The sequence below is a fragment of the Rhipicephalus microplus genome, chromosome 7 (assembly GCF_043290135.1).
Source record: "Rhipicephalus microplus isolate Deutch F79 chromosome 7, USDA_Rmic, whole genome shotgun sequence".
Classification (NCBI taxonomy): domain Eukaryota; kingdom Metazoa; phylum Arthropoda; class Arachnida; order Ixodida; family Ixodidae; genus Rhipicephalus; species Rhipicephalus microplus.
The window spans coordinates 85,356,529-85,380,895 of record NC_134706.1 but is presented as its reverse complement, the minus strand read 5'-3'; the positions used below and the strand labels follow the sequence as shown (position 1 = coordinate 85,380,895).

Genomic DNA, 24,367 nt, shown 5'->3' with positions numbered 1-24,367 from the left:
ATAGGGGTGGATGCAGCGCGTATTACAAGCGACAACCGGGTCAATCCGCTTGTTCCAGTTCTTATCTAGCATCAAGTATCGTTGCACTCTGGTCCGTTCCCTCGAGGAACTGTTCAGCGCCGACAAAAGAGGTGTGTGCATTCTGCATCAACGCGTTAATTGTCTCTAAATGAGCGACGTGGGGGTGGATTTGGTTTCGCCCCTTTTGTAAACAGAGTGATGCTTCATTTCCAGTTTTCATTTCGTAAGGCTGTATTTGCGTGTGTTGTCGCCCAAGGCTAGTTGACAGGCTGGTAGAAGGCCGTGTTTTTCCTTCTACGCAGCATTAAACCTTAGCCGTGGCAAATTGTGGCACAGGGACGTAGTGGGGGCGGAGGCAGATTTTGTCTTCAAGGGGCTTGTTGTGCGGGCGCATTTTTCACCCGAAACAAGCGAGGAATGCGATGTGAGCTTGTTGGTAGTGTTTTGGGTAACGCGTTACAAATAATTTTGTTACCGGTGACGCGTTATTTTTTGGGAGGCAGTTTAGTAATGCATTCGTTGCGATTTCGTAACTGTAACGGATAGCGTACTTACGATAAGATTTTTTGGTTACGTTGGCTGTAACGTTAATCGTTACTTTTTTATTCCAATCATCCTGGTAGTCTCGCAGAAGACTCCTTCGTTTACTGTGCGCCAAATTTCCTGAGCTATTCTTATAAGTCGCTGCGGCGGACCGCCATTGACCTGCCAGGAGTTTGCAATGGGAGTATCATCTAATGTGTCTGTTGACAAGAGAGAGAGATAAAATAAAATGAGAGAAAGGCAGGGAGCTTAACCAGAAATTGGAGCATCTGGTTTGCTACCCTACACTAAGGGAGGGAGAGTGGGGAAGAAAGGTGGCAAAGAAAGTGAAGAACGAGATAGACGCGCGAAAAAGAAAAAAAAAAGTTGAGCTGGGGTGCTAAATCCTATACAATAGGCCAGTGCCACGCAAATAGTTAGATAAGGCCTTCACTGATTTCCTGTGCGAAGGCAGATCATCATGCCGGCTTTCAAGCACTGATCGTTCTGACAAAGGTCTGTCGTTAAGGCGGGCTAACGCAGCAACCAACTGCCGTCTTTGCACGCTGTAACGAGGGCAGTGACAAAGACCGTGCTCTATCGTTTCATCGCTGCCCCAATGACCGCAAGCAGCACTGTTTTCCATGCCGATTCGGAAGCCGAAAACTTTGGCGAAAGCAACACCCAGCCACGGTCGGCAAAGCACCGATGTCTCAAGTCGAGAGGGTCCAGACGAAGGCCGAAGTCGACGAGACGTGTCCAGCCTATGCAGTCGCGTGTGCCGTAAGCACTCGGCGTTCCACAGGAATTGACTTCTTCACTAGCGATTTTTCGGATTTTCATTGCGGCATCTGTCCTTAATAATGGCATATATTCTTTTTCACCGTCTTCGTGTGCTGATCTAGCAGCTGTATCGGCATGTTCGGGGCCCAATATGCCGCAGTGACTTGGAAGCCACTGAAAAGTGATTTCGTGTCCTTCGTTGAAGAGGTGGGAAAGCAGCTCTCTAATTTCCAGCACTAGTGGTTCATGAGGTCCCCGGCGTAAGGCGAATACCATACACTGTAGTGCTGCCTTGGAGTCCGTGAACTTCTTGGCTTCTTGGTGTTTAATGACTTTAACTGCGCTACGTAGTGCAGCAAGTTCCGCAGCTGTCGATGGCGTCTGGTGGGATCTTCGTCGTTGTCGCTGTTGCAGGAAAGATGCAGACCCATCCATTTAAGTTGAAGCGGCAGTATATAGATGGTTATGCTCACGGTACTTATCATACAACAAGAGAAGAGAAAGCTGCTTTAGCGCTGGAGACGAGAGTCGGGCTTTTGACCGTATGTCTGGAACCGTGAGTTCAAGATGCGGATGAGCCATACACCAAGGGGGAGTTGCACTTCTAGACGGAGTTTTATATCCCGTGGGTATGCGTGTGCGATATGACAAAACTGTCTAGCAAAATGAGGCACGAGGTCGGTCTTTTGGCAGCGGGTCTAGGTGATGGGAAGGGGCGCGAGTAAAGTGCCTCACGTGTGCTCTGAGGACTTCCATTACAACATGCGTCTTGAGCGGGTAATCATTTGCGATCGCGATTGTCTCAGCTGCTGATGAACATCGCGGTAGCCCCAGACAAACTCGCAAAGCCATAGCCTGGATGCTTTCGGGAGTGCGAATGCTGGTTCTGCAGGTATTCGTCAACAAAGGCAAGCTGTATCGCAAAAGGACGAGAAAAAGCGTCTTATCGCAACTTTTTCTCGTCTTTTTCAAGAGAACTTTGAAACGGAGCTTGCGCTTAAACTTCAGTTTCAGGTGTCACCAATTTGTGTAATCAGTTTAGCGGGTTTTGTAAGTTCGGTGTAGAAAAAAAAAATGCTTTCATTTGCTTCTGATTGCGACCATACGCTAGCGGTTGAATTCCTGAGCGACCGAGGCTGGCTTTTAATACCTTCGCATAAACACTTGCGATATTTGCGATGGTTATATGGGTTAAAGGGGCAATAATGCTGCAAATATTTTTTTCCTGGACTATGCAATTTACGGATCACTTTCATTCTGCAAGGTCTGCGCATATGCTTTGCACGCCAGTAAAAGCCCGCTGTCATAATTACTGTAAATTTTTGAGAAATCAGCGATGCCTTCTCTCCGAGTAGATTTAATAATAAAACCCCACTTTCTGGTTTGAATGTCAGCTTGAGAAATGGCACCATTTGCCACAAAGTTGGAAGCCATCACATGCGACACTACAGTGAGCATTAGGCTATTGTAATGCTACTAAGGTCCAGCACGCTTGTGCAACGTTCTCTGGTTATATCAGTAAAATAAGCTAAAATTGTTGTTTTGGTAGGACGTTTTCATGTGAAACATAAAATCGAATGGTAATTCCAGCTCCTGCAAAGGTGGTGCATGATTCGAAATTTCTGATCATGACGCAACGTGGATTACTTATTTCTTTGTAACGTTAATACGTTATCTTCTGTTTCATGCAGCGTAATGCAGCAATGCGTTCCTTTTTTGTTAGGGTGCCGAGTAACGTATTTAGTAACACTTTCTTGAAGTTACGTGCACAGCCCTACGTACTGGTAGCACATATTTAGTGGGTTTCCTAGTAGCGTACATTGTAGTGTACATAATAGACGGGACAAACCTAGGCACATACATGGCACCCTGTGTCTTTGTGTGTGCCTATTACTGTCCTGTGCCTTATATATGTGCACTACAAGGAAAACCTATACGACATGCGAGTTCCCTTAAGAAAATAAACGGGTGGCGGAGGGAGAGCAAAAAGTCTACGTTTTTTTTTGTTGGTCTTGGGGGGGGGGGGGGGAGGAATCTTCTTTTATGCGTGTTTGGGCGTGTGTTTGTGTGCGTTATGCCTGCATACATTGATACGAAATTGTACGAACTCGAGCGTCTAGATTGGAGGGCAGGGTCGAAACCCTTAACTATATAATACCCTTCTGGCTATACTCCTGCTGTGGTATCAGTTCGACGCTAAAACCCTGGTTTGTTAATGGTACTTCAGTTTTGGACCCTTCTTTTCTCAGGGGCATGATCATGGCAGCAAGTGGCTCTCGGCTAGCACTGGTCGCCCAATTCGACGACTTCAGTCGGCGGCACAGCATGTTGATGGACACTGCAGCCGAAGGTGAGTGGCTTCATTTCTATACCCGCATGTAACCTCAGTGCCTGAGCAACGAGATAATTGATACGATGAGCATCGCACCGATTGCACAGATGTGGCTGATAGCTAGTAGTTTTAAAACAGTGCTGTGCAATGATTTCCCTTTCGGAAAAAACGAATGGTGGGCATGGTGTAAACCACCACCCACCATAATAGTGGATTAATGTAGTGGGTGAATGATGGGAAACGCCCCCCATGGCGCATGGTGGGTATGGTGGGAGCTGCAGTGCCGTCAACGCTTGAGCGCGAAATGACGTCAGAATCACCGTGACGAGCTGCCACAAAAAATAAAAAAGAATTCTATAAAAACGGTATAAAAAACACCCGTCCCGTAAAAAAAAAAAAAAAAAAACAAGGCGCCACGGGGGATCGAACGTGCAACCTGCGGATTCCCATTCGAAGACGCTAACCACTGCGCCATACCATTTTTTTCTTTATTTTACTGCGCCATACCACCAAGACGTAAAGTCTGTGTTACATATTTAGTTGGCATACAAACTTACGGTTCAACTTAAGTTATGTTTGTCGTGTACACAACATAGAGATCTACACCTGCTACTAAAAATTGCACATTTATTAAACACAAGCAACTGCGGGCTGTAATGATTGCCACTGTGTTAATGGCACTAGTGCTATTTTTTTTTTACAATTCACAACTTCAAGAAAAAAAAAACCCAAGTGGACTGGGGAGCAGCAACAGTTTACCGGCGGGGTCTGCCAAGTTTATTATCCGTTTCGCGCTCGTTCTAAAGGGCGACATCTGCTCACGCTTTATGACGCTTCTAGGCTCATTCCTTAGATACGCCCGCCTAATTTATTTGATTGAGTATTGGGATGCTTTTCGCGCAATGTAGAGGGCGGTCGTGCCAGCGCAATGCTGTAGCTCTTTCGCTAAAGCAACAACTACATAACGGCTTGGCCAAAACGAATGCAGTGTGCCGGAAACATTACGCTATCATATTGGTTCACCAAGCATACGAATTGCCACTTCTGAGTTCCCGTACAAACGCTAGAGAAGTGCCGACGAGTGCGACCGGCGGCTGTCGGTGAAAAGACACTTACGTTCTCTGGGAGTGCTTTAATCGCGTCGCATCGATGTTTGTTGCTTCTTGAGCGGACACCATACTCAATGAAAAATGCTTCATTTAGGTTAATTGATGCCATGGCTGCGCTGTATTGTCATAATTAATCGTCGAAATCGTGTATTCTGATACCCGGAAGCACGGATAACACAATTGTACGGGCTCGGTTGGTAGGTCTAACCTTTGGTGGAAATCATGGTGGTAGAACATGTAGTGTACAGATCCCAGCTTGGTGCACTATATAAATTGCCCGCCATTATAAGCCCACCCATCATCTGCTCAGTGCTTCCCAGCATTATCGCGATAGTGGGCAGAGCTTCTCAGCTTGGTACACCATGTTGCCCACCATAACAAGCAGCACCCATCATCTGCTTAGTGCTTCCCAGCATTATCGCAATGGTGGGAAGAGTTTCTCAGCTTGGTACAGCATGTAGCCCACCATAATAAGCACCACCCACCATATGCTTAGGGCTTCCCAGCATTATCGCAATGGTGGGCAGAGTGTCCCATTATTGCCCACTATCTAGCCTCTGCTTTCCACCATCATTTCCACTTTACCCATCATCTGTACACCATACCACCCAGTATGTCCCGGCATATCCACCATATTTTCCACTACGTCCCACCATATCCATCATAATTTCCACCATGCCCACTATTATTTCCACTACGCCCACCATGTTTTCCAGTATCCACCATGGCAATTTTTACGATAGGGTTGCGTTGCGCATCCGTCGTGCACCTACCTCTTGCGGGCTCCCGTTGAGTGAGGAAAACTAATTCTATGCCCGAAACGCCCGCAAGCTTTGCGTACGTTATTCTAAAACTCCCTATTGTGTGTTCAGCTATCCAACAACAACAAAAAAATTGCTTCCGGTGCGACGTAAGTAGGGGGAGTATGAATGCCTGGCGCTCATGCATCGTTTTTCAGGTGTGAGTTCTTTGGTTTTATTCTTTTTTTAACGCGACAGCGCTTAAGAGATAGTTTAACAGACATTCCGGCGTTGGTCTCGGCGTCGTAGGTCGTGAGAGAAAAAGCATCTTGTGCGTGGCCGAAAAATCGAGAATAATGCAAATAAAATAATAAAAATTCCTCGTTCAGAGTGCGCTTTTCATTCGGGTCGTTTGGGTTCACGCGGGAATCGAACCCTGGTCGTTCGCGTGGCGAGCCGGTATTCTACCACAGAGCCACGCGTCTGTTCTGAGACACACTGAAAATAACTTTTCCTGCTCGGAAATACAGTGAACGTAACTTGCACGCTTTACAACCACACGCGTCATGTACACATGCTTAACGATGCATCTAATATCACATATAATGCGTAGAACAAGCTACCATCACTGCGATCGGGCATCATAGCTTTAGATTTTGATGACTTCATAATTTCACTGCAAATAAGAGAAAACACACACACACACACATGTTACTGCGGCTTTTTTCCTCAAGCGTATACACCTTTTCACAGAAAGGAAAAAAAAAAACACCGCCATGATTGGCTGTAAGCGGGAGTACAAAGGCTATGGGCGCAGCATTGACAGTGCATTTTCGAGGGGACGCGCCAATTTGCACAGCCCAAGGAGGGCTATGGCGGCGCCCAGGGAGGCGTCTATGAAAAGGTGAATAGGCACCTCACAGCGGACCAGAGGGCGCGACGGAGCTCTTTGGGCCACCTCAGCAATGTTAGTACCGACCGCCAGGGATACTAAGAAAATGGAACGCTCGCTGAACACAGTGACACGCTGAAGCATAGGAGGCTATGGCTGAAGTGTCAGTGCCCTTTTTGGCACGTTCCACAAGAACGCTTCCTGGGCGCTTACATAATCAGCCGTGACCCCCTTGCTCACAACTAAAAAAGAAAATGATATGCACGTGCAACTTCGGTTTTGCTGCGTCTACTCGCTAGGCTACGCATTGGAAGACTCGGTTTAGCTTCGCCTACTCGCTAGGCTGTGTGTTCTGGCGATACCATCGGATCTCGTAAACTGCATTGCCGGGTACCTATACGTAGCGGGCCGCAAAGATTTCACGCGCATGATTGTCAGCGGTTTAAAGCATGCTACCCATTACAAAGAATGCAGCCGTATGCGAAAGTTTCACTTACACAAGCCATTTTAAACTCGGTACTTCCTAGGGACAGAATATTGCCATCGCGTTCAACTCTTAAAGGCGAAGCTTGAGTGTCTTCATTTTTTTTTTCTATTTGAAACAGCAGTCCTCTTAGCTTTCTGTGTACCGAGCACTTCGGCCCGCGTGTTTTTTGCAAGGCCTTGGAATGAAGATTGTGATTTTGGTCCATAAAGCGTAAGGTGTTATTACTGCATTACTAGTAACGTGCTCAAGATAGCCGTTATCGCAGACCTGTTTTTTCTGTCCACAATCCTGTTGACCTACATCTGTGAGCTTTCATAGCCAGGTGAATTGGACATGCCGGACTTCGGGGACTAAGCCCCGCCAAGGTGGTCTAGTGGCTAAGGTACTCGGCTGCTGACCCGCAGGGCGCGGGTTCGAATCCCAGCTGCGGCGGCTGCATTTCCGATGGAGGCGGAAATGTTGTAGGCCCGTGTGCTCAGATTTGGGTGCACGTTAAAGAACCCCAGGTGGTCAAAATTTCCGGAGCCCTCCACTACGGCGTCTCTCATAATCATATCGTGGTTTTGGGACGTTAAACCCCACAAATCAATCAACTTCGGGGACTAAGTCCAAAGTAGTTCGCAAAATGAATCCCTATGCATAGGTTTTATCAATAGTATTAATATAAGTAAGTAGTAGATTACAGGTGATGTGCCTCAAGGGTACAACTTGAGAAGTGCACGAGGCCCAATTTAAGAGACTTACTTTACTGTGACACATTTCGACCTGAACCTTTCAGAGCTGATTTTGGAATTCGTGCGCAACCAGGAAGCGTGCCGCAAGCAGTGGCATGCTGCCGTCCTCGAAAACGCCGAGCTGAAGAAGCAGGTTGCATCGTTGACGCAAACCAATGTGGAACTTCAACGAAAGCTCGCCCATACAAAGTAAGCATTTTTTCTCGCCAGTTAAGGCTGCGGAACACTGCTGCGTAACCTATGGGACCATGGGCATCAGCAGGATTTGGACGGGGGGGGGGGGGGGGGGGTGCAAAGTCGTGTTACTTCAAGACGGTGGGAGAGGGGGAATCGGTGTAGCAAGGTGAGGGGCAACTGACGGTGTGGCTTGAGGGGGGGCAAGTGACCCTTCTGCACCCCATGCTGACATCCATGTATGGTACTGCAGATCATATGAAGTCTTGCGCACAAAGTAGCTCGTTACTGGCACGAAACTTCAATATCAAATACAATAAGCTGGAGAAAAAAAAATTCGGAGCACTTCCACTACTTAGAACGTAGAATGAAAATGAGTTCTACGGAATCCCGCGAGGTGGCCAGAGGGTCAAGAAAGGGAAAGTAGACAACCACCCGTTTGTAGCATGAAGTCGCAATGCATTCTAGATTCCGCCGACTTGCACGATTCCGTAGAACTTGTTTGCTTTACTTTTGTCCCTGCATGGTTTGAGTGGTCGATAAATTTGCCTTCGCTCAATTGGTAGAGTGACCGTTCCGGATAGTGTTGGTCCTGGGTTCGAATCCCGGGCCAGGATGAATTTTTTGGCAACTAAGAATCTTTTATTTGAGAAGTCCGCATGGATTTCCCTCGACCTTCGACGAAAACTTTGTGGGCGGCACAATTAGCGTCGAAGGAATTGTCTCGTGCTCGAGGGGGGGAGGGGGGGGTGGCGATACGTAACACGGGATACCCTCCGAGCATATTTCGACGGAAGGCACTGGGGTCTTCAGCCGTGGTCACGTGGAATCTCCAATGACAACTTGCGAGCTCTTCACTGGTTTTGTTGAAAATAAGTGCTGCATTTTGGTATTATTCAGGAAAATCAGCAAGAGGTTTGGATCCTCCTTTTGCCTTACCCTGCGGGTGAACCATGTATACACGTGTTGCATTGATCCCCTTGTGACGTGGGATCTGCCAATTAAAATGACGAATAAAAATATTTCGCCACCAAAGAAAAAATGCGAATGCGTTGATGTATAGACTCGTTTATTGTTTTTTTGTACTTTCGATAAGCCCGCATTTGGTTCATTCTGAACATTTTTTTTCGGTCGCGTGAAATTATAATTAGCTAGTATTACTGTAAGCCAATGTATGAAAAAGAAAAATACGGAAACAATAAAATGTGTACTCATTTTGTAGCATTTTGCGAACACAACACTAGTAAAGTAGTGGCCATGACTGGGGGAACCTTTCTAACGACACAGCTCTCCTTTTGCTGCAGGGAGGTCCTGCGCAAAGAATTGCTGCGCAGAGAAAGATGTGAAGAAGAGATTCGGCAAAAGGTAAATCATTCTGTAAAAAAAAAAAAAAAAACATGGGCACTTGTTTGTGTTCCACGGCATTATCGGTCTCTGTACTGCATGCCTTTTCTTTCATTAAAATATATATTCACGGTACTTCCAGATCAAAAGTGTTGCCCCCGTTGTCGGTGTGACAAAACGTTCTCGCGTGAAAAGTAACGAGTGCACAGTTTTTGAGAAAGGTAACCCAAGCAAACCATATAAAGAACATCGTTGTGACATACGCGCATACACACATTGTAAAGGGTGAATTTTTTTACAGGGCCCTCCAACACCTTTCTAAGTGACAATCAAATACGGTTCCATTAAACGATCATAAGCGCTGTTTTCGATAGACTTGTTCAAATAGTCAATGAAGTAGGTTTAGTGAGTGCCGCTCCCGTAATCTCGAAGGTTTTTGTGCTTGTTACTCGTCTTCTTTCTTCCATAGATTGCGTCACTTGAAGTGGCAGCTACAAGGCATGCTATCCGGTAATGCATCACGCCTTTGCGCTACCGGATTACCGTGCAGAATAAAAACCTCTATTAACACAGTTCGTACTTGACGGATTCGAAAGTTTGTTTTCCTGCAACATATTTGTGACTGCTCAAATTCCAGTGGCGAGTTGATCTTAAAATTACGTGAAAAAGGTCAGTTTAGCCAAAACGGCGAAGCAATGAATGTGATAGCAACATAATCGAATGTTTTACGAAACAAGGCTAGCAATTTTACGAGCAATATTAATTGTAGTAAACATCAGCTTGCTAAGTAAACAAATATTCTGCGGCGCGGCCACAGTAGATGACCACAAGGCTCGTGCGTAGGGATGGCGTTGATGAGAAGCGCTTCCCGTGGGCAGCGCACGCTAGTACTAAGGGCTATACGTCGTGTGTCGCCGCTATAGAGGCAGATTATGTATAGAGCGCATATATATGTGGACGACCGCTCCAGGTACACTTTTGGCACTGTTTTTTTTTTTTTCGTGATGAGAGCGCAGTCCGTAGAAGCTCCCACCTGCTGTCGGGGGTAACAGGCGCGCGCTTATTGTTGCCGCGATAGCGCGGCAACAATAAGCGCTCCCCCCCCCCCCCCCCCGTTTTTTTTCGCTTTCGAGGTGGCGACGACATAAACCAGAACGGACTGTCTATATAATTGCTATGGCAATAAAAAAACACTGCCTAACACTTAGGTATGCCTGCTGAGCCTCATATTTATTTATTTATTTATTTAATTATTTATTATTTATTTATTATTTATTTATTTATTTATTTATTTATTTACCATACTGTTAGCCCTCATGGGCTGTTACAGGTTGGAAAAGCAAACTATACAGTGCTATGTATTAATCAGTTCCAGACGTTGCTGTAAACTACAGCTGACTCACAAGCAACAAGTACACTTGAATCAAGGTTGTTCCAGTCATATATGAGAAATGTTTGCTTTTTGATTGACAATGTTCACAAGTATAAAGCAAGGATTTAAACTTTCGTCGGGTGGCTAAGCCAACTAATCCTCCTTGAGCTAAATCATTGGACAGACTTTGACCGACCGACCGACCGACCGAAATTTTTGCGTTGAAGTATCCCAAGAAGGACTATTTGGTTTATAATTTGTGGCAATCCTTCAAGATATGACTATGAACGAAGAAGCTATTGTACATGCTGGGAAGAGCCTTGTGATACAATATAAGAAATGACTGCTGCGCTGCTAACGACTAAGGCTCTGCATAAAGAAAAAAGGATCAGTGCGTACTTGCCGCAGTAATAGCCTATATGCATCTGGTTCTCATATATGGGAAAGAGTGACAAATATGATTTAAAATGCCACACTAGACACTTGCGCATGGTGCACGGTTGAATAATGGTAGGTTGGTTGCTTTCACTGATTTATTATGTATTTTTCAACCGTGATCCACCTCGTTAACTACCCGCGCTTTTGCACAGGCTGCATTCGATACCCTAACAACCACCTTCATAGTGGAGTAGTTGGGACCAATGCCACTAGAAAAAAGTCGCAGCTTTGCCGCAAAGGCAAAGCAATGAATGTGATAGCAACAAATTCGAAGGTCACGCGCAGAATGGCAAGCAGATGGAAACGTGCCCCGCGTTTCTTGCGCACAAATTACGCACGAAACGTACTCGCAGGTACAGATGAACGTGAATAAGCGTCTCAGTTGTTACTTCGCGGTGTCTGAAAAGCGCTCCCTTTTTCGCAAACGGAGATTGTGCAACAATTGCAGTGACCTTTGTGCACCCGTTAACAACAGAATCGTTCCGGTGAAAGCACAAGGCGTACGATTGCCCCCACCGTGATATAGGCGAGTGCACGCGAGAGCGTACCCTTTCCGCGGGGCAAAGAACGCGTGAGAGACGAGGGCGCGTGCCGTCGCGTCGTGACGATGTGGCGACGCGCGCGCATATTGCGCCATCTTGCTGGTAATGCTGAAAGCACGATAGTTCCCCCGAGATGCCCGTCACCAGCTCTAATTGGTATATATAAATAGCTTGCCATTCGAAAATTGGAGGAGTGCTCCTGCGCGGCTCAGTGGTTAACGCCTCGCCCTCACAATTAAGAGGTCCCACGTTCAATTCCGCGCCTCCTTTTCTGGATTATTTTTCTTTCTTGCGTGTCCATATGCATAGATACGTATATAGATACGGTAAGTGACGGTGACACTGACGCCAACGTCGGCACTGACGCCGGCGGCAAAATCCACCCGAGAGTGTCCATATAATTGTTATCGCAATAAAAAAGTGTTGCAGAGCTCCTTTAACGTTTGCGTTTACACTACCAAGTTGCTGATTACACGTTATTATTAATTTCGCTCGTTCTCCTTCAGCAAAGCCAGTTCGAGCAGGTGCGAGACCTCCTTGCCAACGAGATTTGTGAAGAGACGGCTCAGAAACTCTCGATTATCTTGCCTGCCGACGACGGATCTCAAGTTCACCCTGTCAGGTCAGTCGAGGAATACTTCAAGGCTGTCGTATTCAGGGTTGGATTCAGCGGCTCATTTTAGAGGTAGCAGTAGGAGATAAATACAAATGCATTAAAATCAATCTCGTTGGCGGCGCTCCCCCTCTCAGCTTGTTACTAAGGTCTTAAAGGACCTTAGTCCTTTAATTTTTTTTTCGAAGGCGTGATATTAAGCGAGATCGATTTAGGTGGAAACATACACAGCATCTACGACATATCAAGGGCAAATATACCATATAACATATTTAAAATCAATTTAAAGTGCACGTCACGTGACTGAGCGAGATGCGGAGCGTCTCACGAGGCCGACATCGAGGCAGGGCCAATGTATACAAACCTATACGTCACGAGTTTGTGTTGGCTGGCTGCTGGCTCGCGCCTTGCACTTGCGGTGTGTACATTTGATTTTCTCCTCCTTGCATGTGGCATCGCATGTGCTGGCTGTGACGTGACCAGCTGTGTTTACCTTGACCTCGTAACTGCTCTTGGCTATAGCTTGGTCCTCTACGAAACCGAAACTGAGTTTGGGCGCTCTAAAAACGTTTCTACATTTCTACATAAATTACCGTCACGCACGTCCACACACGAGGTTCTCAGCCGTGATAAGCGTGTGAAATAAGCTACTTACTTCAACAAAAAAAAAATAATAAAGGTGAAAAATTTTTGTCAGTGAGAGCACTAAAATGCGATGTTTTTTTTCTCGCGAAGATGTAAATTGCAATTTCACGATGCTGCAAACGCCGCTCTTAGAACGAGAAGACTCAACGCACGACACAACTTTGAAATTCCCGCTACAAACGCTATGACGTCATAGATTCTGACAGCATCTAGCTACTAATTCATAAAGAATAGACATTGTACTCTAAGTAAACCGAAGCGTTACGTACTAATATTAAAAGAAAAGCGGCGCACAAAAAGACGGAGACAAAGAAGAGGACCACAAACAGGCAGCGCTGTGTGTGGTCCTCTTCTTTGTCTCCGTCTTTTTGTGCGCCGCTTTTCTTTTAATATGAAAACACACCAACTCGCCCAGCTTTCTATTCTGTTACGTACTAAGTTTCAGAAGGTTTTATTCAACCAGTGTCGCCAAAAATACAAACGGACACTTTGAGTCGCGATGTGCATAAAAATTTTGGCGCAGAATTTGAAATGAAGCTTTGAGCTTGATTTCCCGAGCTATTAAAAAAACCTATGATGGTGAAATTGTTTCACTTGAGTACTTTCTTAACTTGAGATCGTTGAATAAAGCAGTCCACCACACTTGCATACTTCTCCTTTCAAATCAAAACGGCTGAAAACCCTTTTTGCGACAACTATGGTGGCGAGGAGACATAACGGCACATATTCTGCTACTTACTTCCCCACAATGCGCAGAATATATCTCTAGTGGCCGCTCTAGCTCGCATAGATCAGAGACCGATGACGGCAGGAGCCATTCTGGATTGTCAACCTCGGAGGTCATCGCGGCTTAAGGTGGCCAAGGCAGTGCTCAACTTCTAGAAGGCAACAGCCTTGCACCGGCGATTATGTACTTAGTTATATGATGACTGTGAAGTGTAACTTTCAGTGTGCATGCTCTCTCCTCTTTCACCGTCTTTAAAGCCCATCATCCCCTTTCTTCAGCGTGGGCTAGCACACCAGTTCTTCCAGACTAGTTAACATCCTTATCTTTCCCCTTCTCCCTGTACCACCCTTGCTTAAAAGGGGTCTATTTTTTATTATTTCCAGGATGAGCATCATCGATTCCGTCGGCTCGGTGATCTCCCCTTCCGAAGATGACCTGTATGCGAGCGAAGACTCCGCCAGCTGCTTCGGCACGCCCGGCTACCAGGTCAAGCGTCGGCACGATTTCTTCGACGACCTGTCACCTTTTGGAAAAAGATCCAAGGTTGGCTTTTACGCTTTGTTTATTCATTCGTTTATTTCTCCATTTGGAACGCGGCGTCCTCAATGAAAGACGAAACTTTCTTTCAATGAGGCACTGTTGAATTGTTTGTTTCAGGGGAATCCAGGCTTCGGTTTCATGAGCTGTGAGCGAAAATTCGAAAAAAGAAAACGTGAGTGACTAAAAGTTCGAGTGAGAGTGGAACCCAGGACTTCCGTGACAATCTGTGACACAGCCGTGCTAATGCTTTAAACCATTTCGGAAGAAGTCTTCTGTGTGGATTGTCACGTGGCAGAAGCATGAAATCGCACCAGGCGTCAAGACGCTTGCGCTGCTGAACCAGTGGTTGGTTTAAAGGGGCCCTCTAACACTTTCCTTGACTCCATAGTTTTACATGTTTTTCTAGCTGGTTGCATACACTGACGGGTTAAGAGATAAGTGCCGCAAGAACGGTAGCGGTAGGGCCACGCAGTGCAAAGTTATTCAGCGTAGATATATCAAAATACAATGAAATTGATGCTTAACCTCAACTTGATTTTCGCGGGCTCACCTTACCGTGTTTCCCTCACCCTCTGACGTCGCCCCGCCGCGGTGGTCTAGTGGCTAAGGTACTCGGCTGCTGATCCGCAGGTAGCGGGTTCGAATTCCGGCTGCGGCGGCTGCATTTCCGATGGAGGCGGAAAAGTTGCAGGCCCGTGTCCTAGGATTTGGGTGCACGTTAAAGAACCCCAGGTGATCGAAATTTCCGGAGGCCTTCACTACGGCGTCTCTCATAATCATATGGTGTTTTTTTGACGTTCAACCCGACGTATCAATCAATCAATCAATCAATCAATCAATCAATCAATCGCCCTCTGACGTCTGAAGGCTGCCGAATGAAATGAACGTCATTGCGGGATGTCATCGGGGAGGAGCTCACGTCCATGACCCACATGACCCACCTCCAGCCCACTGTCGCTCGCACTCCACCATCATTCTCGCATGTCGCCGATGCGCCATCAGGCACCGTACGCTCGACGTCGCCGCTACGAACGTACGCGTCGGTTGATGTCGCACCTCCCACAAGCTTTCCCATGAGCTTTCCATCACCACCACCGGAGCCGTCATCTGTCCCTCTCACTGCTCTCGCTCCCGGTGCAGTTAACGCAAGCTACTACCCTCCTTATCGATCGACTCGCCCTAAGTGCTATTATTGCGGCTATCGTGGTCACATTGCACGTTTTTGCCGCAAGCGCCAGCAAGACCAGCGTCGAGGGTACGACATACGCGAACGGGACTATACCGTAGGAGCCTTGTACGAGGGCCGCCATTTTTCGTCACCGCCGCGTCGGTATCCATCTCCGCCAGCATCTGGTGAACTGCGCAGTAGTCATCGATCAACCCGACGCCGTTCACCGTCGCCCTACCGTCGCTCCTTTTCTCCTCTTCAGCCTGCTTCTCTCGCTTCTGATCGTCGTCCGTAAACTAAGCGATGCAGTTTTTGGAGGACAAACTGCATTCCGACACAGGACTCAAGTTACCCCAGCACGTCCTGACAATATGATTTCAGTCACAGTTGAGGGAGTGGACGTTGATGCTTTGGTAGACACTGGGGCTGCGTATTTTATTATTCGTGCTGATTTGTGTGCCCGTCTCCGAAAAGTCACGACGCCTTATGATGGACGGACACTGGTTACAGCCCAAGGAACAATGATTTGCCCTTACGCTCTCTTTACTGGCCGTGTGCTCATCGACGACATTCTTCATTATATACAATTTGCTGTGCTATCCCCGTGCTCCCACCAACTCATTCTAGGCTGGGACTTTCTTTCCTCTGTTTCTGTGCCTATTTGTTGTACACAACGTGGCGTCCATCTTACTGGCACAGACCACTTGCTCAGCGACGAAACCTACAAGCCACTTCGACTCATCACTGCTGTAGACGTAGAGCCGCCACCACCACACGAACACGAACACCACACGAACAGCATTTAGTCCCAGTTTTGTCCAACGACGTCGACTCTGGTGACATTTCGGTCGCTCCGTCGCCTCGTCGCCTTAATAAAAGCATAGCTCTCGCATCAGGTGTGGCTTGCTTCAACAATGGATCAGCTGTCCTCGCTGCTACGAACACCACACCAGATAAAATCTGCGTTTGCAACCATCTGCGTTTGCAACCCCAGATGGCCTATACGAATTCATTGTTATGCCGTTCGGTCTATGCAATGCACCCGCAACTTTTGAGCGCATGATTGACACCGTGCTGCGTGGCCTAAAATGGAAGACTTGCCTATGGTATACCTCGATGACATTGTTGTCTTTCCATCGACATTTCCTCAACAACTGCAATGCTTGGACGAGGTCCTGACTTGCCTTGAGGGCGCTGGTCTTCAAATTAACACCAAAAAGGGCCATTTCGCCAGCAGATCTATCAAGGTCCAGACCAGACCCTGATTCGTCATGACCCTGATAAAACTGCTGCGGTGCTTCGCTTCCCTCGCCCTGACAAACTGAAAGATTTGCGAAGTTTCCTTTGTCTCGGTTCTTACTTTTGACGATTCATACAAAACTTTGCCTCCATAGTTGCACCACATCATAAGCTACTTGCTTCCGGTATGCCCTTCCAGTGGTCTCAGGAATGTGAATCAGCTTTCGAAATGTTGAAGAGTGCCCTCACGACCGACCCTGTACTTTCTCATTTTCACGATTATGCACCGACCTTCTTGCACACAGACGCTAGCGGCCGCGGTTTAGGAGCCGCGCTCCTGCAACACGACAACTCTTCGTGAGAGCGAGTCGTTGCCAGCCGCGTCCTCTCCGCAGCCGAGAGGAACAACACGATCACCGAGCACGAGTGCCTCGCCATCGTTTGGTCTGTGCAGAAATTTCGTTCCTATCTGCGCGGCCACCATTCCAACATTGTGACCAACCACCACGCTTTATGTTGGCTTTCGACACTCAAGAACTTGTCGGGACGCCTCGACCGCTGGATTCTACACCTCCTAGAGTATGATTTTGACATCGTATACAAGTGTGGCAGAAAGCATAGTGACGCCGACGCTCTTTCTCGCTGCCCACTACCAGCGGCCCCACTCGGCGTTTCCGCAATCACTTTGCACAACACACCCTCGGAGTCCACGTCTACGGCGGTTCTCTCTCTCGCCTCTATGGACCAGCTGCCTTCGGACGACCCCCACAATTTCTCTTCTCAACATCCGGCTGACCCATACTGTCGACGTATTATAGGCTACCTCACTGGCAGTTCCCGTCCACCTAATGCAAGGCTCCGTCGCCAACTCTCGCAATTTAAGCTGGACAACTCGGTGCTGTACCGAAAAATTTACCATCCTGACGGTCAGCGCTGGGTTCTCGTTCTACCCCGATCACTTCGGTCCGAAGTCATCAGAGAGCTTCATGACCATCCGACTGCTGGTCACCTTGGTTACCATAAAACATACGATTGCCTTCGAAGTCGGTTTTATTGGCCAGGCATTACTACTAGCGTAGCTCGGCACGTCGGGTCCTGCACTGTATACCTGCCAATGTAGAAAACTACCAATATCTGCTCCAGCCGGTACACTACAGCCTCTTCCGTGCCCAGCCACACTATTCGAAGTGGTAGGCGTAGATCTTTATGAACCCGTTCCAGTCAGTGCTGCTAGGAAACGGTGGATAATAACAGCCGTTGACCATTTGACGCGCTACGCCGAGACGGCATCCGTCACTACTGGTTCAGCTTCTGAAATTGCCGATTTCATCCTCTGAGCCATTAAACTGCGTCATGGTGCTCCACGTGCATTGCTCAGTGACCTTGGAAGGGCCTTCCTTTCACAACTAGAAAACGAACTTCTTCACGCCTCCGGCACAACTCACAAGACTGCCTCTAGTTATCATTCCCAAACTAACGGCCTCACTGAGCGATTCCACCGCAATTTTTTTGACATGATCACCGCCTTTATTAAACCCGACCACAAGAACTGAGACATAGTTCTACCATTCATCACTTTCACCTACGAAACGGCCATTCAGCGGACAACGAGCGACTCACCATTTCAACTAGTTTATGGACGCTCCCCTACATCCTTCCCGGATGTCCCTTTCTTTACCTGCCACGCGAATTCACCTCCATCCTCTTCAGAGGAACACGTTTGACGACTCATGCAGTGTCGCCAACGTGCTCGTATAAATAATGACGCTTGACAGCAAGAGAGAAAAGTAGTTTATGATGAATCGTATCGTGCTGTATCCATTCAACTTGGAGACGAAGTGCTCCTCTTGATGCCTATTCGCACACCTGGTTTGTGCGAGTATTTTAGCCACGGTTTATTGGGCCATACACAATTGTTGAAGAGACTTCACCAGTGAATTACCGCGTGACGCAACTTGTAGCTCCAGCAGATAGCCGTTATCAAACTACTCAAATCGTCCACGTCTCCCTTACGCGACGTTCTTTGTCCCCTTGACTTGCCGCGGCCAGACTGGCCGCTTTCACGGGGACGGGGGGATATGTGTGGGCATTTAGTACACCCATCCTCTTCATCTGTACATTCATTATAATCATTATCATGTGTGTCTCATGCATCCTCATCGTTGTCGCGTAGCATCATCTTGGTTCGTTCATATATGTATATATATATATATATATATATATATATATATATATATATATATATATATATATATATATATTGTTAAGACGTTTATTGGCGGACACTCGTTGATGATCCACGACAGCAACAGTCAATGCGGGGACCGACTCTCTGCACGAGCTGGTCTTCTTATGAAAAGGGCGACCCACTAGAAGGCACTGGAGAGGACGACCCACTGTTCGAAGGCTTTGCCACAGCTACCCCGTGTACGAAAAAGGAGCCGCCTGGCGACCTAACAGGTGGTTACAATGAGCGGGTCATGGTAGGCCTTGAGGTGCTCCACGTTAACAATGTCGCGTCCTCGACGGCGATTGTCCGAAGATGGTTCGATTGGTTCAATCAAGTAGTTGACAGGGGAAGTGCATTCGACAACACGGTAGGGGCCTTCGTATTTGGGCAATAGTTTTGAAGATAGGCCAGTTGCAGTGGTAGGGATCGAGAGCCAGACGAGCGCTCCAGGGAGGAACGTGGGCGCAGTAGTGGTGGCGTCAGCGCGAATGCTTTTTTGCCGTTCTTGATCGTGCGCAGTAAAGGTCTTTTCAAGCTCTCAACACTCTTCAGCAAGCTTGGCTGTTACAGAAATAGGCGCCCACTCAGACGGATCTGGCCTTTGCGGAAGTATCGTGTCGATGGTGTGCGACGGGTGCCTTCCATATAATAAAAAGAAAGGTGAAAAGCCAGTAGTGCTCTGAGGGGCGGTATTATATGCGTAGGTGACGAAGGGTAGAATGGAATCCCAATTTGTGTGATCGGCGGCGACGTACTTGGAGAGCATGTCGCCGAGCGTACGGTAGAAGCGTTCGGTGAGGCCATTCATCTGCGGGTGATAAGCAGCAGTTTTGCGGTGAACAGCGTCTCTCTTTAAGAATGGCTTCAACGACTTCAGACAGGAAGACGCGGCCTCGGTCACTGAGCAGTTTCTGGGTTGGACCGTGTCGCAAAATGAATCATTGGAGCAGAAAGGAGGCCACATCGCTCGCTGTAGCCGCGGGGAGAGCGGCCGTTTCGGCGTATCGCTTGAGGTGGTCCACAGCGACAATGGCCCAGCGGTTACCAGCCGACGTCAGTGGAAGTGGCCCATACAAATCGATGCCAACGCGCCCAAAGGGCCTGGCAGGGCAAGGTAAAGATTGCAGACCTACCGGTGACAGGTGCGTTGAAGCTTTTCGGCGCTGACAATCTATGCGGGAGCGAACAAATTTCTGCACGTAGCGGTACATGCCGCGCCAAAAGTACCGTTAGCGAATGCGGTGGTAAGTCTTCGATACCCCGGAGTGCGCACATTGCGGATCGTAATCAAAGAACTCGCATATGTCAGAGTGCATACTGCGAGGTATGACTAGTAGCCACTGGCAGCGGTCACCGTTGTAATTGCGCCTGTGGAGGAGGTCGTCGCGAACGGCGAAATGGTGGGCTTGACGACGCAGCGCGCGAGTGTATGGAGTGGATGGATCAGCCAGCAAGTCGATCAGTGAGGCGATCCATTGACCCTTGCGCTGTTCAGTAGCAATGGTATGAATGCTAATGGAAGAATTGGCAAGGTGAGACGCGGAGTTGTGGGCATTGTCGTCAGGCAAGGGAGAGCGTGACAGGGCGTCGGCGTCAGCATGTTGCCTTCCGTTGCGGTAGAGCACGCGGATGTCATAGTCTTGCAGGCGAAGTGCCCACCGGGCGAGACGGTCTGAGGGATCTTTCAATGACGACAACCAGCATAGTGCGTGATGGTCGGTGACGACATCAAATGGGCGATCATACAAATAAGGTCGGAACTTAGTAAGGGTTAGGCCGCTGTGGTAGCTCAGTGGTTAGAGCATCGAACGCGTTATTCGAAGGAACTTAGTAAGGGTCCAGACGATTGCCAAACATTCCTTCTCGGTGACGGTGTAATTAGTCTCGGCCTTAGTAAGCGTACGACTTGCATACGTCACAACATATTCCGGGAACCCTGGTTTGCGCTGCGCAAAGACAGCACCAAGGCCGACACCACTGGCATCCGTGTGTACCTCTGTAGGGGCCGTAGGGTCATAGTGGCAGAGTATGGGAGGCGACGTCAACAAACGACGGAGCGTTGTGAAAGCGTCGTCGCACTGTGATGACCAGGAATGGAGAGGCCCGTTACTTCCAAGGAGCTTCGTCAGCGGTGATATGATAGTCGCGAAGTTTCGAATAAAGCGCCGAAAGTAGGAACACAGCCCTACGAAACTGCGCAGTTCCTTGACGGATGTTGGCTTGGGAAACTCGGCCATGGCCCGAAGCTTAGCTGGATCAGGGAGAATTCCGTCCTTGGACACGACGTAGCCAATTATTGTCAGCTGCCGAGCTGCAAATCGGCACTTCTTTAGGTTCAGTTGCAGACTGGCGTCACTCAGACGCATTATAACATGCCGTAGGCGTTGAAGATGCGTCGAGAAGTCCGGAGCGAAAACGACGACGTCATCGAGGTAGCACAGGCACATGTGCCATTTCAGGTCACGCAGAACAGTATCCATCATACGCTCAAAGGTGGCGGGCGCATTGCACAGCCCAAACGGCATGACGTTGAATTCGTACAAGCCGTCGGGGGTGACAAAAGCGGTCTTCGGTCGAGCGTCCTCAGCCATAGGTACTTGCCAGTACCCTGAGTGCAAATCGAGGGATGAAAAGAACTCATCTCATTGCAGGCTGTCAATCGCGTCACCTACCCGCGGTAGTGGGTACACGTCCTTACGAGTGGTCTTGTTGGGGCGTCGTTAGTCCACACAGAACCGCAGAGAACCTTCATTCTTCGTGACGAGAACGGCAGGAGACGCCCAGGGGCTGCTAGAGGGTCAAATAACATCACGGCGAAGCATGTCGTCGACATGCTCGTTGATTACATGGCGTTCTGTGGGAGATACGCGATATGGACGCTGTCTCAGTGGTGGCTGTGTGCCTGTGTCGATGCGATGCTTAACGGTGGATGTGTGGCCGAGAGAAGGTTGGGCGACATCAAAAGAAGACTGGGAGTCTTCCAACAGGCCCAGAAGCTGGGAACGCTGGCCTGGCGTAAGGTTGTCGGGAATGGAGGGACCGAATACATCATCGGATGATGAAGCAGATGTCGAAACAGCACTAAGCGCACTGGGACTTGAGCAGTGCATGTCATCGGGTTGATCCATAACTTGTTCCATAACTTGTTCGTCTTCGATGGGTTCCACGCTGCCGAGACATTCCCCTCGCACCATCGTAACGCTATACGGGGATGAGTTCACTACAAAAATAGTGGTGCTGCCGTGAGTGAGTTGCACGGTCGTGAAAGGAACCAGCAAGCCTTTTCTGATGAAAACACGATGAGATGGCGAGAGGAGTGCAGCGGTGTCAGAAAGGCTTGCGCAGTAGACCGACACCGTCGCGGACGAGTTTGCAGGCACTTGGGTGTCATCTCTGCCGAGTAACTTGCTTGCAGCAGATGGACTGTCGGCCGGTGTCAAAGAAGAGAATTGCGTGAGCTCTATTTCTGCTGGTGCGCGATGAATGACAGTGTCATGGCGGGAGAGAAAATCCCATCCTAGGATGACGTTGTGAGAGCATGAAGAAATTATGATGAATTCGACCGCATACATCACGTCCTGAATCATAAGGCGGGCTGTGCACATCGCTGTAGGGTGAATGCTTTGGGCACTGGCTGTACGGAGGGAGAGCCCGGAGAGTGGCGTGGTCACTTTTCGCAGTAATCGGCTAAGTTTTGCGTCCATTACGGTGTGACGTCCCCGCAAACACGGACTGAACCCCGCTCCTTTCGAGATGTGTGCGCTCGTTTCTCAAACCCACGCATAAAGGGCATTCCGAAGTTAAGTACCAGAAGGATTATTTCTACTATTTTCACGGGCTCCCCCGCCCAAACACGAGGACCGGACGGCGCCTTGTCGTCTGCAGACCGTGTGACAGCGTACGGTGGAGATAATTGGCGCGCTCCCTTCAGATCTGTGGCATGGGGGAGCAGCAGAACACCTTTTGTTAGTTCGGGGAATGCGACCTTTGCGGCAAACGCCTGTGCCGGGTCCAGTATGCCTTTCCGTCAACCTCCGTGGCTCCAGGGCTTATTACTGCGTTCTGCGCGTATGGCCGCCCGCGGCGGTGAACGACGAAGAAGCGGCGGCTACGGAGAATTGGGCGGGAGACACCGAGCTGCATGAAAACGTTGAGACTTGGTCTAGACATCGGCTCGCCAAGTGCCGAAAGCATCGGGACCATTGTTCGCCCGTAATTAAAGTGTCTTCAGACGGCTCGCCCATCACTCTCCCTGAGGCTTGAGTTTGTACACCGTTACTTGCTCGGCATTTTTTGGGAGAGGGTTTTCTACTGGTGTAGGCCGCGGGGGCGGCAGCCAAAGAGGATACACTCGGACTGAGAAGAAAAGATATGTCGCGTGGAGTGGCGGACTGGTTTGGTGCCCCGGTAGGGCGGAGTCGGGTCCTACAAAAAGGGTACTACGTACGAGACGAGCTGTAGAGTCCGAGATACGATGTGAAGAGTCGGAGAGAGACGGAGCGTTGAGATTGAGATGGTAGAAAGACGGAATGGAAAAGGAAGATAACAGTGTGAAGAGATAGCAATGAGAATTGATGAGATTATGACTGAGGCAAAGACGGTACGATGAGGAATGAAAGTTACAGATGAGAAACGAGGGAGCGAGTGATTGCGGGACGTTATGAAAGAAGATTAAGATGGAAATCGCCGAGAGAGACAACGAAGACGACGAAGACGATGAAGACTGACAAGACGGACCATTCGTGAGACGAACTTTATGCACCCTATTTAGATTAGCTTTGCGGGAAGGGAGGTGGCCTGTTGAGACATTGCGCGGTTTAATTAATTAATGACTTTATCATCTGTGTCGTCGTGTGTTTGCTTTATATATGCATAACCTTGTGTTGTTACAGTTACTTTCTTTATGTGCCTGCCCTGTGTCGAATGTCGCGAGTGTTTAAATCATGCGTTATAATTTTGTGTAGTGGTTGATGTGCACGGGTCTACGATGTTTGCAGTTAGTATTAAATTAAATGATCCAGTAAACAGAAACAGGTCGTAGCGTCTCTTACTTCCCGGCCCCAGCACAAATCCCTGTATGTGGAAAGTGATTGAGACACGTAGCCAAGAGGGAACCGGATAGAAATGGGGTTGGGTGTTCTTCCCTCTCTTCGGCGATCGGTGGCGTAGCGGGGGACGTCTCAACGGATACGGCGGCTCCAGTATCTACAAGGGCAGATGCACGAACGCCATCCACAAGTACGTCTATCACGTTCGACGGGCTTTCCTGAGGGCTTCCGCAGTTCGACAGCATCGCAGCCCTTGCCTCGTAGACTGCGACGACTAGTTTTCCTGGTCGCCCTCGAGTGGACGTAGCCGCATCGGTGACAGTGAGCGACGTCGCGGAGATGGTGAACGGCGGGTAGACGGAGCGGGGCGGGACGACGGTGACATAGGCGGCGGTTGGTCATAAGGGCGGCTTGATTGGCTGGGAAAGTTCGAGGCGACCTGCGGTTGCTGCACACGATTGCAATAGCGTGCTACATGACCGACGCGACCACAAGCAAAGCAGATGGGGTGATTGTCAGCAGTGCGCCATCTGTTCGTGGGTCCTATCCATGTCGCAGAACGTGATGGGCGAGCCGGCTGCTGATATGAGTGCATGGTGGGCGGCACTCGGGGCACGCGGGTGACGTCGGCGTATGTAGGCGACGCAGTTTCTCCGAAGGCCTGCGG

General features: G+C 48.7%; 1 protein-coding gene across 1 annotated transcript in view; it reads left to right on the top strand.

Moving 5' to 3' along the window:
* Positions 1 to 223: 223 nt before the first annotated feature.
* LOC119179719 (uncharacterized) overlaps positions 224 to 24,367 on the top strand; it is a 52,869-nt gene continuing 28,725 nt past the window's right edge. Inside the window, exons 1-6 of the mRNA XM_075869405.1 lie at positions 224 to 244; positions 3,576 to 3,676; positions 7,665 to 7,809; positions 9,099 to 9,159; positions 11,997 to 12,112; positions 13,859 to 14,018. Coding sequence (XP_075725520.1) covers positions 3,580 to 3,676; positions 7,665 to 7,809; positions 9,099 to 9,159; positions 11,997 to 12,112; positions 13,859 to 14,018 — 579 coding nt within the window. The 5' untranslated portion in view covers positions 224 to 244; positions 3,576 to 3,579. The remainder of the gene's footprint in view (positions 245 to 3,575; positions 3,677 to 7,664; positions 7,810 to 9,098; positions 9,160 to 11,996; positions 12,113 to 13,858; positions 14,019 to 24,367) is intronic.